This window comes from Pteropus alecto, unplaced genomic scaffold (assembly GCF_000325575.1).
Source record: "Pteropus alecto unplaced genomic scaffold, ASM32557v1 scaffold61, whole genome shotgun sequence".
NCBI classification, from domain to species: Eukaryota; Metazoa; Chordata; class Mammalia; order Chiroptera; family Pteropodidae; genus Pteropus; species Pteropus alecto.
This window is the reverse complement of record NW_006434835.1, coordinates 20,156,057-20,171,704: the sequence shown is the minus strand read 5'-3', so window position 1 is coordinate 20,171,704 and position 15,648 is coordinate 20,156,057. Positions and strand designations below refer to the sequence as shown.

Here is a 15,648-nt window from a genome sequence, read left to right as displayed (position 1 = left end):
TGACTAGAAAAAGGCAGGTATTCTAATTATTAAATAATTTCATCTTTGTCACTTTCTTCTCAAAGAACCTAACTGAGAGGGGAAGTAGTTTAGAGTTACAAGTGGGGAAGAGCAGTTTTTGTCCAGTGGCATCTTAAATGCACTGAGAGGAAGGAGCATAACTGGCTTCATAAAAGTAGCTGAGGATGACTTGGACAGTCATTGATGCTTAAAAATCAATACGAATACAAAAAATAATTTAGCTATTATCATTGACAATATCAACTTTCCAAATATACCTGCAGAAGACAAGTAACATGTTCCTCTTCCAGCCTCTGTTTAGTTAAGGCTTGTTCCACATCCCATCCAGAAGCTGTAGAGCCTGTTCCAAAGCCAGTCCCTTTGGCCCAATATAACTGCTGTTCTTCTGTTGATGTAGGGTTATGAGAGCTTGATACCTGTGGCTTATAACAAAAATAAAAATTTATTACTATTTGGTGTTATTTATCCTTAAAAATATTTATCAGTAGAAATATAAATAGTTATGCCTCTATGGAAAAACAGTGTGGAAATTCCTCAAAACATGAAAGAAAGAATTACTATGTGACCCAGCAATTCCACTCCTAGGTATACAACCAAAGAAATAAAAACTGATACTCAAAAACAGCAAGACTATTCACAATAGCCAAAAAGTAAAAACACTCACCAATGGGTGAACGAATAAATATATTGTGGTATATACATACAATGGAATATTATTCAGTGTATGAAGTACTGATATATACTATATGGATGAACCTCAAAAGCATTATGCTAAGTCAAAGACGACAGGCACAAAAGGTAACATATTGTATGATTCCACTTACATGAAATATCTAGAGTGGGTAAATACACAAAGACAGAATGCAGACTGGTAGTTGCCAAGGGTTAATGGAAGGAAAATGAGTAACAAATATGCATATTTAAAAATAAATAAATAAAAATTTAAAAATATTTATCAGGAAAAAATGGGGTAAAGCACTTTAGGGCTGTTAAGAGTCAATGACTCAAAATTAAAGAGAGAAAACAGTGAAAAGAATAGGAACATGAGCCAGATCTTTCAGGATGAATCTTAGTAAAAGCATATATCAAGAAAATTCTGTGATGGTATCATAAGTTTTTTATAACAGTAAGCAAGATTGCTTCTATTTCTAGAAGCAGTAATTCTTAATTTCTTCCTTGTTCAGAATGTGATGTATAGAAAAATCTCTTTTGAGAACAGAGAACATATTAAAAATGTAAATAATGAACAGACAGAAAAAAATGACAGAACCACTGGTCTTTAAAAATAACCTCAAACTCTGTAAAAGTCAACTCATTATTATTTTTGTGGATTGTAAAATTAATTTTGTAATGACAATCCTCCTTTAAAGATTTTTCATTAAATTTAACATACTATGTACCCTCAAAACATTTGCAATTAAATATTAGTTTAAAGGGTAACTTACAAGTAATATCTTTGTGTTTTCTTTGTGTTTTCTTTAATGAGAATATTTTCTAAGGAATAATACATACAAACAATACTTTTATAAATTGATGTGCAATATAGTTTTATGGATCTAAGATTGAGGACTTCCATCTTTTACATTTTATAAGATAAAATGTTAAAAGAAATCATGAACATTTTATTACCATATAAACATTTACCAGTAGAATGATAAAGGTTATTAATAAAAACAGCTCTTTTTAAAAAAGATTTGAAAATGTGAAGTATAACAAATACAGAAAGAACACAAAACAAATAGATCAAGTTCAATTAATTGCAAGCACTTATTTAACTGTGCAGCTCAAAAATTAAAGATCATTGCATGTAAGAAATTGTCCTCGTTCCATTTCCTATTTGTCACACCCTCATTCCTCTACAAAGCTAATTATAATTCTAATTTTTATACTCATTACTTCCTCATTCTTCTTTATAACTTTACCACCTAAGCATGAAACTCTAGTCACCAGAGTTTTACTTTGTCTAATTTTTAAACATCATGCTGTATAAATTCCTTTATGTCTGGCATGTTAACTGTACTTGTGAAATTCATTAATGCTGTTACATACAGTTGGCTGTTATTTGTTTTCTTTCAACAGTTTACAATATTCCACTACAACTTACTTGTCCATTCTATCATTTTTACATTATTTATTTTATCCAATCTACTGTCTTTATATTATTATAAAGGATGATGACGTAATATCTGTGTTGTGTTTCAAATTTTACACCTTCTGATGGGTGTGTAGTTGTAGTATATTAAAGGTTTTTGTTTGTACTTTTCCAATAACCAATGAAACAGATCATTTTTTCACATTACTTAGATATTTAGATAGACTCTTTTGTGAAGTACCAATTCTACCATTTCACCTATTTCCCTATAGGGTTTTCTGCCTTTTTCTTTTGTAATTTTTGAAGTTCTCTGAATATTCTTGATACAAGTTCTTTATCAGATAGTCACAAACATAGTGTCTCATTCTGTGGCTTCCATTTTCACTCTCTTTTTAGTGTTTTGGATGAAAAAAAGTTGGTAATACACTGTTTCTTTTAAAAATTTTCACATATTTTATGTACATATTTCTTCAGATTTATTCACAGGTATTTTTTTGTTACTATTCTAAGATATCTTTAATAAGCTCATTTTATGTTGTTGCTGAAATATAAATAACTTTTTATTTATTGTACCTGAATATTATATCCTCATTAAACTCACTTATGCCATTAACTACTTTGGATTTTTCTACAGACACGATAACATTATCTTGAAATAATGAGGGTTATTTCTTCTTTTCTTTGTTTTTTTTTTTTTTCTCTTGTCTTACTGTACTGGCTAGAAGCTACCATTCAATAATATGACTCTCTAAAGTTCAATTAAGGAAAGGAACAAAAATCACAGTATAAATTCAGCATATCCTAGTAGCTCATTAAACTATTAAATCTTTCCTGCTTTTCAAGTAGATGGGGTAATTCATAGTTTTCTTAAAGAGCCTGATAGAGAACAATTAGTTCACAGTGTCTCTTTTAAATATTCTTTGCTTCAGGGGCCAAAAAGGAACACACAAGTCTCTGAAATATTAATTACTTCAGAAAAATCTATATTCTGTACTCTGTGAATCTGACTTAGTTTTTCATAATCTAAAGAATTAAACTTGAACCAACCTCTGCTTGATTGAGGCTAGAGTTTGGAACCCGCGGGGCATGGTGGCTCAGAGCAGAGAGGCAGACAAGAATGAGGTGTAGTGCTCCAATTTCCAATGCCATCCGCCTTAGAAGCACACCATCATCAGTTGTCAAAGGTGTAGTGCTAAATAAGCTACGAAGGACATGGAAAGGAAGGGTTGGAAGCACATTGGCTGATGGAGATTGTAGAATATGGCCTAGATTAAAAAAGAGAAGAACTCAAAATTAAAAATACTTGAAAACACAATAAGGAAAAATATACGGAATCACAAATTAATGACAATGTAATAGAAAATTATACCATTAGAAAACAAGCCAAAAACCACAAATATAATAGTAGTATCTTAAAATTTAATATAAGTAGCATCTGTGAAAGCTCTGTAAGACACCATATATAAAACTCCAAAAAGTTGAAATATGTTCATATAATAATTAGACTTTCAAATTTATTATAAACTAAATTTTAAACTAAAACATAATTTTAAAAGAAGCATTAAAAGTTTCTTACGACAATATGAAAATAACTGCTTGCCTTCGTTGTAGTTTCAACCATGAACAGATAATGAAAGAATGAAACTATTTTGTTTTGTTTGAAATATAGCTTTCTAGCTAGAAAAAAAGTGTCAAATGCAAAAACAAAAACAAACAAAAAAACCCCATTGCTACATGAATTTGTGGATGAGACAATCACTGCAGAAAGGAATATCAGATCAAATAATTAGAAATTCCTGATCTACTGAAGTACATGCAATTTATGTATGAAACCAAACAACCAGGACTATTTAGTATGTAGCAGCTGTAATTTAGTAACGACTATTTTTTAAAAACTAAAATAGTTTAAACATTTTTAAAGAATCTTATCAGTATGAAAATGCAAAAGAAAAAGTATATGCTTTGAATGTTCAAAAGTTTCAGAGTTACAGGATTCACAAATAAACTCAGTTTTATTAAATGTACTTTGTGGTACAGGGTCTAATGATCTAACAGTGAATTCTTTCTAAATGGCATGTGAAAGCTATCACCTCTAATCAAAACCATATGACTTTAAAATAACAAAAAAAATTAATTTTCAAATAGAATGATCATTAACTGAAGAAGTAGAAGTAAATCAAATGAAAATCTACTTCACAGGCCATCCTAAGTGTGATTTTTCTATTCCCTTCTATTAAATAAAATTGCCAGGCCAATTGACAAAATCACCATAGTTTTCTATTATTATTCTATATTATTGTATTATGGAACATATGATCATATATTATTTTCCTCATTCTGTTCTCTTTAATCTAAATATTGGTACCAGATTCACTTTCCTAAAAAATACTCTCATCACATCACCACTTTGTTAATGTTTTAATAAATCTTTCTATTCAGAATAAAATCTGAATTTCTTAATTACCTTTCTATGATCTCTTGCCAGTATCAGCTTTTAAAATGAACTCTTGATGTTGCTTTTTAGGCAGATTTTCATCTGCTAACTTATCACTTCTCATATATTCTAAGCATACAAATACCACTAAAACCATTCTTTCTTTCTGACATAACTCAACTCAACTGCAATCCTTCATGGCTTCATTAAAAACTGCTATGCCACTTTATTCACATCACTGGGTAGAAAGGAAATCACCTCACACCTGCGATACTCCATAATGCCATACCTCTCTCAAGGCTTTTATAACTTATGATGTCTATATGTTTATATACAGTCCTCATTGCTGTTAGTGGAGGACACTGGCTACTTGTGGCTAGGATCTAAATACCTGCCTCATCTTTAAATTCCTCCAACAATGTCCAGCAGTTTTGTGAGTACTCAGTAAATAACTTTTGAATGGAAAAAGAAATTAAAATGAAGATAATCTTTAGGATTTATTATATCTATTATTGGAACTAAGTTGCCCATAACAAATCATCTCGTAGCTTAACTATGAAAGAAAGGAATGAAAGTTTCATTAATAACACTAAATACTTACTTCCTTCTCCATCGTCTGTCACTCCCAATACCAATCGAAGAAGGCACTGGGCATGTTTTCTCTCTTTCAGTAGCACTTCAGCGTAGCCCGGGAGACGAAGAAATAATCCAAAAGCAGCCAAAGAATGGGCAGGTATGGGAGACATGGTCTGTACTGCTGACTTGATAGGTGGAGGTTCAGCTGCAATGGTTTCTGGTGCTTCATAAACTAATTCCCCTGATTGTTCAATGGTCACCCATTCAAACTGATCACTATCTTTTGGCTTTTCTTGAGTGGTAGATGTTACGACTGGGGCACTCACCTAAAACAAACAAACAAACAACACTTTCGTTTGGCTGTATGCATGTTTCAAAATCAAGTTCAAATTAATGACTTGACTTCAAATTATCTCTTTAAAATACAGAAATATAAATATCAAGAGAGACTTTTTTTTTCAAAGAGCTTCCAAACACAGGAGTTACATGATATCAGGAGTATGATGGTGTCTGCCAAGTATCTCTACTTCGAATTTACTATTTTCTGCTTTGTAATTAGTTAAGTATTTGTAGACAGATTCTTTGAGACTATGTAAATATCTTGTTTCTCACCAAACTTTGATCTGTTAGAACTAGTATTTTTATAATTCTTGCCTAAAACAATAATTACTACAGTGGTTGCCAAATGGTGACTTTCTAATTCTATCATTCCTTCTACATTTATTAGTTGGCACTGAAATGTAACCAAAAATGTTTCCTTCTTCTTCATCTATTTACTTATTCATTCATTTCTTAATTTATATCAACATGGATTCTAATTTTATTCTATAGGTTATCATCTGTTACTATACTATTATATTTGATGCCCCGATAGAATTGGACTTGGCTAGTATGACCCCCTTAAAGCAGGCTTCTGTATCTAGTCTGCAGGATATGGATACAAATCCCCTACCCCAATCCTAGAATTTTTCCAAGGAGCCCAGGACCTGAGAATGTGATCCTAATTGGAAACAGGGTCTATGCAGATGTAATTAACTTAAAATGAGGTCATATTGGATTAGGGTAGACCTTAAATCCAATGACTAGTGTTCTAATAAGGACAGTGAGATACAGACACCCAAGAAAGATGGCTACATAAAAACGTAAGCAGAAACTGGAGTGATGCAGCTATAAGCAAATGAATGCCATTCACTGTCAGCAACCATCAGAAGCTAAGAGGAAGGAAGAAAGGATTCTCTCCAAGAGCCATCACAAAGAGCATGTCTCTGCTGATACCTGATTTTGGACCTACAGCCTCCTAAAGCATGAGAAAAATTTCTGTAGTTATAAGCCACCCAGTTTGTGGTCATTTGTCACAGCAGCCCTATGAAATCAACACAGGTACATATGTACTGAGAACATGTAATTAGAATAATTCCCCTACCTTCTTCAACAAACATAAAGAGCTTTGTATTTATAACTCTCTATGCACCATACTTCCCCCCACTAATAAAAGCAAACTGAATATATGCACATCAATAACAGTAACATTAATGCGCAAGTAAAGAAGTTAATGTTTTTTTAAACTATCTAAAAAAGAAATGGCCCTAAAAGTGGAATAAAAGCTATTTAAAAAACATAACATATTTGGGTAGAAGTATACACTATTTTACTCTCCCATTTGCAGTAACATTCATAATTAATATCATACCTAAAGAAGCACAGAAACAAAAGTTACAGTGTGACAACCATAAAAATCAAGGTAAATACTACAGTGTAATCAATTAGGCAAATATGCTCAGTCTTCGACATTTCTTCAGTACCGACTAATTCACATAAAGCTCTGTGTAAGTGGAACTTTGAAAATATATATATACATAATACTCACAGAATGTAAGTGAAAGGGTACTTCCAAAAGCTTAATATAAGTTAAAAAACAAACAAAATATTTCTCAATAAAATTGGAAAAGAGTTTATAAATGAAAAGAAAAAAAAAGAACAAAGAGCAGTAAATTGAATTGATATAGTTAATTAGAAACCTTATCTTACCTGTTGAATTACTTCTGGATAAAGCATAGGTAATCTTTCTGCAATAAGAGCCAGTCCACCCATTCCTGCAAAAACTTGTAATGGTGACTGAATGGGACAGGTTTCAAGTAAAGATTCATCCAATAGTCCATCCATACATTCATCACTTGGAGTGAGAGCCTCATCTTCCGGACAGCTACCAAGTAAATCTCCATGATCTAAAACAATAAATTATAAACAAAGCAGATATTGTCATGTTTCAAATCAAAAAAAGAGCATATAGTTCAGTTATCACGATACAGCTGTATTAAGGTTAGATGCTACAAAAATGTTTAAATGACTTTTGATGTTGCCTCCTATAATGTTGCTACTCAAGGTGTGGTCCATGGACCATTAGTGCTCTGGCATCACCTAAGAGCTTTTGAAATGTAAAATCTCAGCTCCCATCCTAGGCCTACTGAATAAGAATATGCATTTAACAATGTTCTGTATGTAGGTAGTTTATAAGCATACTGAAGTTTGAAGAGCATTGTCCTTTAGGGCATAGCTGTACATTACATTCTATGTAAAATAAGTAAGTCCTCAGAGACTCACAGCAAACATTAATATATGCACATGCTATGCTCTAAAGCTCCAATTAGGAAAAAGTGAATAATAAGAAAGACTTCTTACTGAAAACTAAAAATTATACCATATTGGTTTAGCTTTGAATTATTCATAAAGGAAAACCAAATGGTAAGTATATTCACACATAACCAGACCATATAAACATTAAAAAAGACAAAAAATCCTACTGAAACTTTGGGTAAAGGAAATGTACTAAACTTTACTAAAGAATACAAAAGGCTAATAATAATTAAATATTGAACTTTAACCATAAAAAGAAAGGAAAAATAATATGATACCATAAGCATGCTAAAAAAATCATTGCTTAAATAGCATTTATAGTAGTGAAAATTGGAAAGAATCAGAATGTTTCAATAATTGGGGAACAAATCGATTTTGATATATCTACATGAAAAAAGCAGGCAATAAAAATTCACATTAGAAATATTGAATGGAAAACATAAGTAAAAATAAAAACGTATGATCCACTTTTGTCTGAGGGGAAAAAATGTTTCTGAGCATAAATACCACTCTACATAAATGATTGGTAAATTGAAAACTGTAAATTGGGATTCTCACTTTGATTACAAAATGATACAGAATTCACATAACTCATGCAGAAATAACATTAGAAATTAAAGCACATGCGCTCATAAGTGATACTATAAGAGGAATTAAGATTAATTCCCAATAGTAAGAATGGCAATTTTTTAATATTTACAAATAACTCAGCCATAAAGAAAAATATCTTTATCATAATTTGATGTACAAAAAAAGATGTAAGTTAAGTCATCAGCTGTAGAAATTCCTGCCTCCTCAGAATACAGACTAGAATTTTAAAGAAATACCATACACATACCTTTTTCAGGGTGTAGTCTTTTAAAAGAATCTGTTTTTGACAGACTTGGGTCTGTGATAACTCTTGATCCCAATTTAACAGTCAGATCTATTGAGCGGTAACCCTGAGGAAGTTTTCGGTCATATAGGAGAGTTAAAAGCTGGGCAAGGGTCATTTCAGCTGGCAATGGCTGGCCTAAAAATGACAGAACCAAGTTAAAGCTGGAATCCGCGAGGGAGACATTTACTTGATTCAATTTAATCAATTACTTAATGATTTTACTGAACTATAGGTGGGAGTTTGATTCTGACACCAAATTCAAAACAATTTAAAATCAGCCCATGCAAAGTTTACCAAAATTAAATCTATTTCTGACACGTGTGAACAATAATGTCTGTAGAAAGTGTTAATTAGTCACTAACCAAATGGTGGGCCAAGATGTTCTGAGCCACAGCAGATAGAAACAAAGAAACAGATATTCCTATAAATCTGGGGTTGACAAATCTTTCCTATAAAAAGCCAAATAATAAATATTTCAACTAAAGGAGGCCAAGCAGTCTCTGTTGCAACTACTAACTCTACCACTGTAGCATAAATAGAGCTATGGACAATACAAAAATAAATGGACACAGCTGTATTTCGATAAACTTTTTTTTAATAAGAAGAGGCATCCAGTCTACAAGCCATAGTTTGCTGACCTCTCCTAGATTTAAGTCAACAATGTAAAGCTAAAAAAGAAAACCCATTCAAAATTAGTTGAAAATTTGATTATGATACAGTACAAAAATAGAGGTAAAATGGTTATCACCTTGACCAATAGAAAATACTATGGTCAAAGAATATGTTTTAGCTGAGGAGAAAATACTGCTTAACCATTAGTGATATATCTAAGAGTTCTACTGCTAGAACTAGTTATTTAAAATTTGCCTCATAATGCTTCATATACAACTTGTCATGAACTCCCTAAAACATTAATTTTACTTATCATTTATGGCACGTTGAAAGCAAAATTTAGGAAGCTAGTAAAGCATAAATATGCAACATGGTGTTAAAAGGATATGTAATAGGCTAATCTATTTTTTTGTTCTCACTTCTTTTGCAATTGTATGGACAAAGTCAGTAGCTCGTTTATCTCATCAACAGCATCTGATTAAACATGATTCTGGAGATTACATGTCTGATTTATATAGTTGTAAAATTATTAAATTTCTTAAAGATATTTTATTATTGTGAACATTACCTGCCAAGATTTTGTGGAACAGATGAAACACTGGAACAGTAATTATTTTGTTGGCAGTCTCTGCTCCTGAGGAAGCACTTCCTATTTTATCAGGCATTGTCCTTCCTCTCCTGGATGGTGGGCGAGGTGGTGTAGCTGACACAGCACGTTTAGATTGGGATTTTAGCCCTAAAAGTAAAGAATCAGTAAAATTCTATATAGCCAACACATTAATGAAGTAAAAGTATATTTCTATGATATTTTAATAAAACATCACATTCCTAATAACAAAAGACAAAAATAGTTATTCTAATATCTGATCTCTTGACTTTATTTGTCCTTCATGACACTACATGAATTATTTTGGCTGCATTTGTAACTATTTGCCAAGAAAGTAAAAAATATGGCTAACTACTACAGCCTATGAGATACAGATGACCATCTATTTACTAGAAAGTGGTTTTGTGCAAATGTGTGTAGGAAATGTGCTCTTAATTTTCTCTGAAATAGAACAAATTAAACCAATACAGAAGTCTACCATTTGAGAAGTAAGGGAACCTACGCTGAGCATTCTCTTTTGAACTAAAATCATCACACCGATGCGAAAGAATATATCCTCCAAAATTACCAGTTATCTTGGCCATTTTTTCTTCTTGCACCTAACAGTAAAAACTCATTTTTCAACCAATTTTCTTTTATTTTTATTTTCTAATTTTATGTAATGAACACATCAAAACATAAATGAAAACTAGGGACTGTTTTTTCACTGAGCTTTTGCTTTTTTAAAAAACAGGAAGGTTATACAAAAATTTGTTAACATTTAGTGGATTTTTAAGAGTGTAATTCTCTGTATGCTGTCAAGTTAAAATTCATTATCTAAACTATTCACACAAGTTCATTATCTGGTGAAATACAGTCAGCTTTGGACATAAAATAAGGTTAATAATTCCACTGCCAAAGAGTCATGGATTTCTGGTATAATAGTTTTATAACTAATATGAAGACATCATGATGTCACTTTTTGTATTAACACTTTTTATTACATGTAGTTTCTATAAATCTAAATTGTTGTATTTTATAGAAAACCAAACAAAATAAAGAGTATAAAAAACATAAAGCATACCTGAAGCAACAACGACACTATAATTGTCCTGAAATCCATTTTCTGCCTTAACTTTTTCTTTCTCTTCATGGTTTTTCTTTTCTTTGTCATCTTTTTGTTCACTAATTAGTTTAGCAGTAATACTTGGTGTATCTGTAAGACAATATTATGTAAAATACATTGCTTTTCAAAATCATTAAGAAGGGAAACTATAATATCTGTAGAAGATTATACAAGATTATGTTATCGCTAATATATATGCATTGTAAATGGATTTAGAAGAAATATTGTGAGGCAAAATCTAATATTTAATCTTTGCAAATATCAACGAAAGGGACTTACCACTGTACTAAAGTCAGGACATTTAAAATCCAATCTCTAGAAAATATTATATATTACAATAGTACTACCTCTAGAGGCAATGAAAACCATTACCATGAAAAATTTGCTTTATTTTAAGCATAGTTCAATATGCTTGCCACCTAAGTCTAATTTGTTCCTCATAACATGTATATCAAGAAAGAATATTATTTTCAAAAATAAGGGACAGCCTTAGCAAGATTACTGATAACCTGTAAAGGGCAAATATGGAACTGAAGCTCAGGACTCATTCTAAAGCATTACAGGAGACTCCGACTTATTCTACAAGTGGGAATGTAAAGAACAAATTTCAGTAACAAATTTCTTGTTTTGTTACTTTTGTTTAGTTAGGAATCTTATATAACAAAGTAACATATATAATAGTACTTTAAGAAATTCAAAAAGCTAGACAATCTTTTCTAATATCAGAAATATTTTTCACTAAGTGGTTATGATGGATACAAATTCTCTTTTTACTTTTCTTTTTTAAAATTTATTTATTTTTACTTTTATGGTGACACTAGTTAATGAACTTTTTACTTTTCTAAATTAACACAATTATGATCCAATTATTTATTATGTTAAAAAGGTGCAATGATATGATAAAACAGCATCTTTTGTATTACCTATTTTACAGCTATCTTTGAGTATGTGAAAATATCGCAATGACCTCAATTTCTAGAGCTTCTTCCTAACTGCAGATTGCCTTTTATAAACACCATAAATAAATACATAATGCAACAATGTATTTTACTTACAAAAACCACCAAGCAACCCAAAATGGCAAACATAGTTACACAAGCCAGAGTAAAATATTTAAGTAATAATTAAAAAACCCCTCAAACAATTATTTCATACCATAATCAGGTAAGAAAACATAAAGATCATTAGGTGATAAGAATTTATATAGTGTTATCTCAATAAATGCCATTCAAATAATAAAAGATAACACTAAGAAAAAGTTTTCTCAACTTTGTTTTAAATTGTTCTGGTGTGGAATCCATTCTGGCCAAGAAAAAATAAGCAAGACCAGATTTACTCTCCCCACCTGAAATAACTAGAAATTAGGAAGATATATGAAATAGCAGTTTTCAGACATTGGGCATCAGGAAGGCAGGACAGTGATACCTGCGAGTAGAATCAGATGAGGTGAACCCTAGGATTGTTCCAGTTTACTGCCTAGTTTCCTAGGCCACCGTTCAGCACAACCCAAGTGTCACCTAAGGTGAGGATACAGAGCTGAAAGGCAGCCAGCTGCAGTTCACAGGGTAAATTGCCAATGAGAAAGACTGCATAGCAAGCAAGCTCCAGAGATCTACAGAGTGTCTCCTTTGAGTCTTTAGTGTATACTGATGAGCACTACATGTGAAGAAACGACCCAAAGTCAGAAAAAGTACTACCCAAAATATTGTCCAAAGCTATAGGAAGTAGGTGAAATTACTGATTAAATAATTTGGGATTACTTGTTTTTATATATGTTGATAAAATATATACACACATGTAAACATAAAATATATTGGCTAAAGATTATAAACACACTTTTAAAGGACCAAAAATATTGATAATTAGAGGTTAACATTCAGCATTTTCTTTTTGATGTTTGCTCAGGACAATTATTTTTGGATTTTTTACTAGGATATAGTATTTTTCCAAAGCAATCAGTTTATTTTATTTTTTTTAATTTTCAGGAAAAGAAGGAAACTCATCTGTAAAATATCCTAAAAAATGTAATATTATATTTTAAAACAACATTCTTTTATAGAAAGATAAACAAATGTTAAATTTCCAGTTATTTTGTAATATGTCTATCTTTTTCCATTATCAAGTTAAACATATAAACCTCAACAGCTGAATTTCAGCACTCTTACCCACTTCCTTACTATCTTCATTTAATTAATTAATTTCTCATTTTTGTCTTCATATAAAAGGATAATTTCTGGGCTATGTTAGAAAAAAGTTGTAAAACCAAATTTTCAGAAAAGTTAACAGTAACAGATAAGGCAGACAATTTCAAATAAGAAAAAAGTTATTCATTTATTTAGTATTCTCCCATTTTATTGTGTAATTTTTAAAAAGGTAAGAAAATACTATAATTTTATGTACATGCTTGTGTTAGATGCAGTGACTAAAACTGGAAAAGAACCTTTTCTACCTTATTTTCTCATAGTGATCATATCCATTCACGTGGTTTAACTTAACAGCTCCAAAATCTCTTCAACCCAGTCTTTTATTCTAACCTTTAGGTTTGTATTACACCTAAAAAACAGACATCTCCAGCTTTTTTCTGAGATACTCCTAACATCCTTCAGTTATTGGTGTCACTTAAAATTTAGGCACTCCTTCTAATGTATACAGGTAGAAACGCACTCACATTAAAATGCAGTTAAATTTCCAGCTTGTTTTTTAATCTGGCAACATACATTAAGATCATAAATACTTTGAGGGGCAGAATATGTGCCTGGTTCACTTTCATTTCCCTAGGACAAATTACTGTGCTTACAAATACTTAGCAGATACTCAATGAATTCATTCACTGATTAGGATTTCTAGACAATAAACTCAAACCGACCACAGCTGATCTGCATTCTGCCATCAAAAACTCTAAGTTTTTAATACATTAATAACCTGTATGTTTTTTAAAGGCATCATCTGAGCATTTCTGTAACACGGGCAAGAAATCTAGCAAAAAGATCTCTCTGCTTTCTTCACTGACACTCTAAACAAAAAAGTCACACCAATCAACTCTACCTATGTTCATCTTTTGACCACTCATTTACCTCCCAGATTCAGTAAATGTTTATTACTTAGAATCTTGTCATTCAACCTATTACCCTGGAATTCATCTACTATAAAATAGCCAGATGGTAACTGTGAGAAAATTCCATTAATGGCTTCTAACAGCTTGTTGACATTTCCAACTATCCATTCTGTCATTAATACACATAAACACATTATACCAAATAATTACAGGTGCTGGAATGCACATTTTTTCTTTTTCATCGGCTTCTTACTCATGCTTCAAAATGTGAAGTTATCTTGACCTTTTCTAGTCATTAAATGAGTGAATGAATGCAGTAAAATAAAGTTATAAAAGTAATAAAATTCCATATACATCTAATATAAGATTAAAGAAAAATTAATATTTAAATCTGTCTTACCTGACACTCTGTCAAGAACTTCGGATAATGTTGTTGAGACTGGCAGATGAAGTGTACGGAACTTATGGCCTGCTCCATACATTGGATGCTGGATGACATGACTAGTAGCATTAATTCTACCTTTGTAGAGCTGAAAATGAATTTTTAAAAAATCATGATGTCATTTTTTGAAATATGTATCATGAAAAATTTCAAAGGCATAAAAAGATGAAAAATTCAACAATGCATATAAAATATAAAGGGCTTGTTTTAAAACTGGCACATTATCATGTGATTTCTTGGTCAACTTTTACATTAGCATTATTATACCTAAAATATATCACTTTTCCCCACATCGAATTTCACTATTCAAGGTAAGGTACAATTAGGTTATTCTAGGCAGAGAGGGTTATCTGGAAGAGATTATAATGTACAAAAGAGATCATAATGTAAAAAACTTGTTCTAGTTTTAGTTTGCTATATTCGAAATTAGAACATAGAGAGATAACTGCAAGCTCTGATGTGAAATTATATTGTTGCGCAAACACAGATAACCATGAAAGATTAATTTAACTGTTGAAAACTCACTGGACAGGGAGACTGAAGAAACATTGTCACTTTCTCATCCTCTAGCATCAACTGCAAAAATAATCTACGTATAAACCCTGAAATGTTCCCCGACGTTGGAAGGTTCCCTCTCTGAGGAGACGTCTGAAATAGCTCACAGAGAACCTGGCAAGGCAAGAGATTTCAAAGTTAAATGCAGTATTTATTTGCAGCTTTGTACTTTAAAGAATAAAGAGGAAAATTAAGAATTTGAATTAACTATATCTGAATACATCAGATCAGCAATTAAAGAATACTTATTTCATCTTGAAATATATGAACAGAGAAGTAGATGAAAAGTTAAAAGTGCAAAAAAAATGTCTATGGATAAGAGAAATTACTACTACAGGGTTTTTATAAATACCCAGCATAACCAACTTAATTTTAACTTTAGTCAGTATCAATGTGGTTAAAATACAATAAAAATTATGAAAGCAATGGAACACAAAGTATCATGCTACCTAAAAACACAAACTGAATTTTCAAATACCCATATGCATGGCCTTAGTTAATATTGGTAATTTAAGCATTTCTTTTTAACTAGGCATATTAAGCAGATTTAGTTTCCCAATAATTAATTAGTTTAGGCAGTAAAGTATCTGCTGTTCTTAAAAAGTTAAATCATTCGGTATTTTTTGAAAATTATGATA

The 15,648-nt window shown here is 31.2% G+C and overlaps 1 protein-coding gene across 12 annotated transcripts in view; it reads right to left on the bottom strand.

Moving 5' to 3' along the window:
• BIRC6 (baculoviral IAP repeat containing 6) overlaps nucleotides 1-15,648 on the bottom strand; it is a 189,398-nt gene that overhangs the window by 50,090 nt on the left and 123,660 nt on the right. For all 12 annotated transcript variants that reach the window (XR_003045851.1, XM_025045690.1, XM_025045688.1 and 9 more), the window contains 9 exons: nucleotides 14,981-15,124; nucleotides 14,414-14,543; nucleotides 10,917-11,048; nucleotides 9,815-9,982; nucleotides 8,596-8,769; nucleotides 7,152-7,348; nucleotides 5,149-5,449; nucleotides 3,161-3,378; nucleotides 279-443 (listed from right to left, as the gene is read on the bottom strand). Coding sequence is in view for 11 of the 12 variants with exons in the window: in XM_025045690.1 (XP_024901458.1) it covers nucleotides 279-443; nucleotides 3,161-3,378; nucleotides 5,149-5,449; nucleotides 7,152-7,348; nucleotides 8,596-8,769; nucleotides 9,815-9,982; nucleotides 10,917-11,048; nucleotides 14,414-14,543; nucleotides 14,981-15,124 (1,629 nt within the window). In the remaining variant the exon portion in view is untranslated. The remainder of the gene's footprint in view (nucleotides 1-278; nucleotides 444-3,160; nucleotides 3,379-5,148; nucleotides 5,450-7,151; nucleotides 7,349-8,595; nucleotides 8,770-9,814; nucleotides 9,983-10,916; nucleotides 11,049-14,413; nucleotides 14,544-14,980; nucleotides 15,125-15,648) is intronic.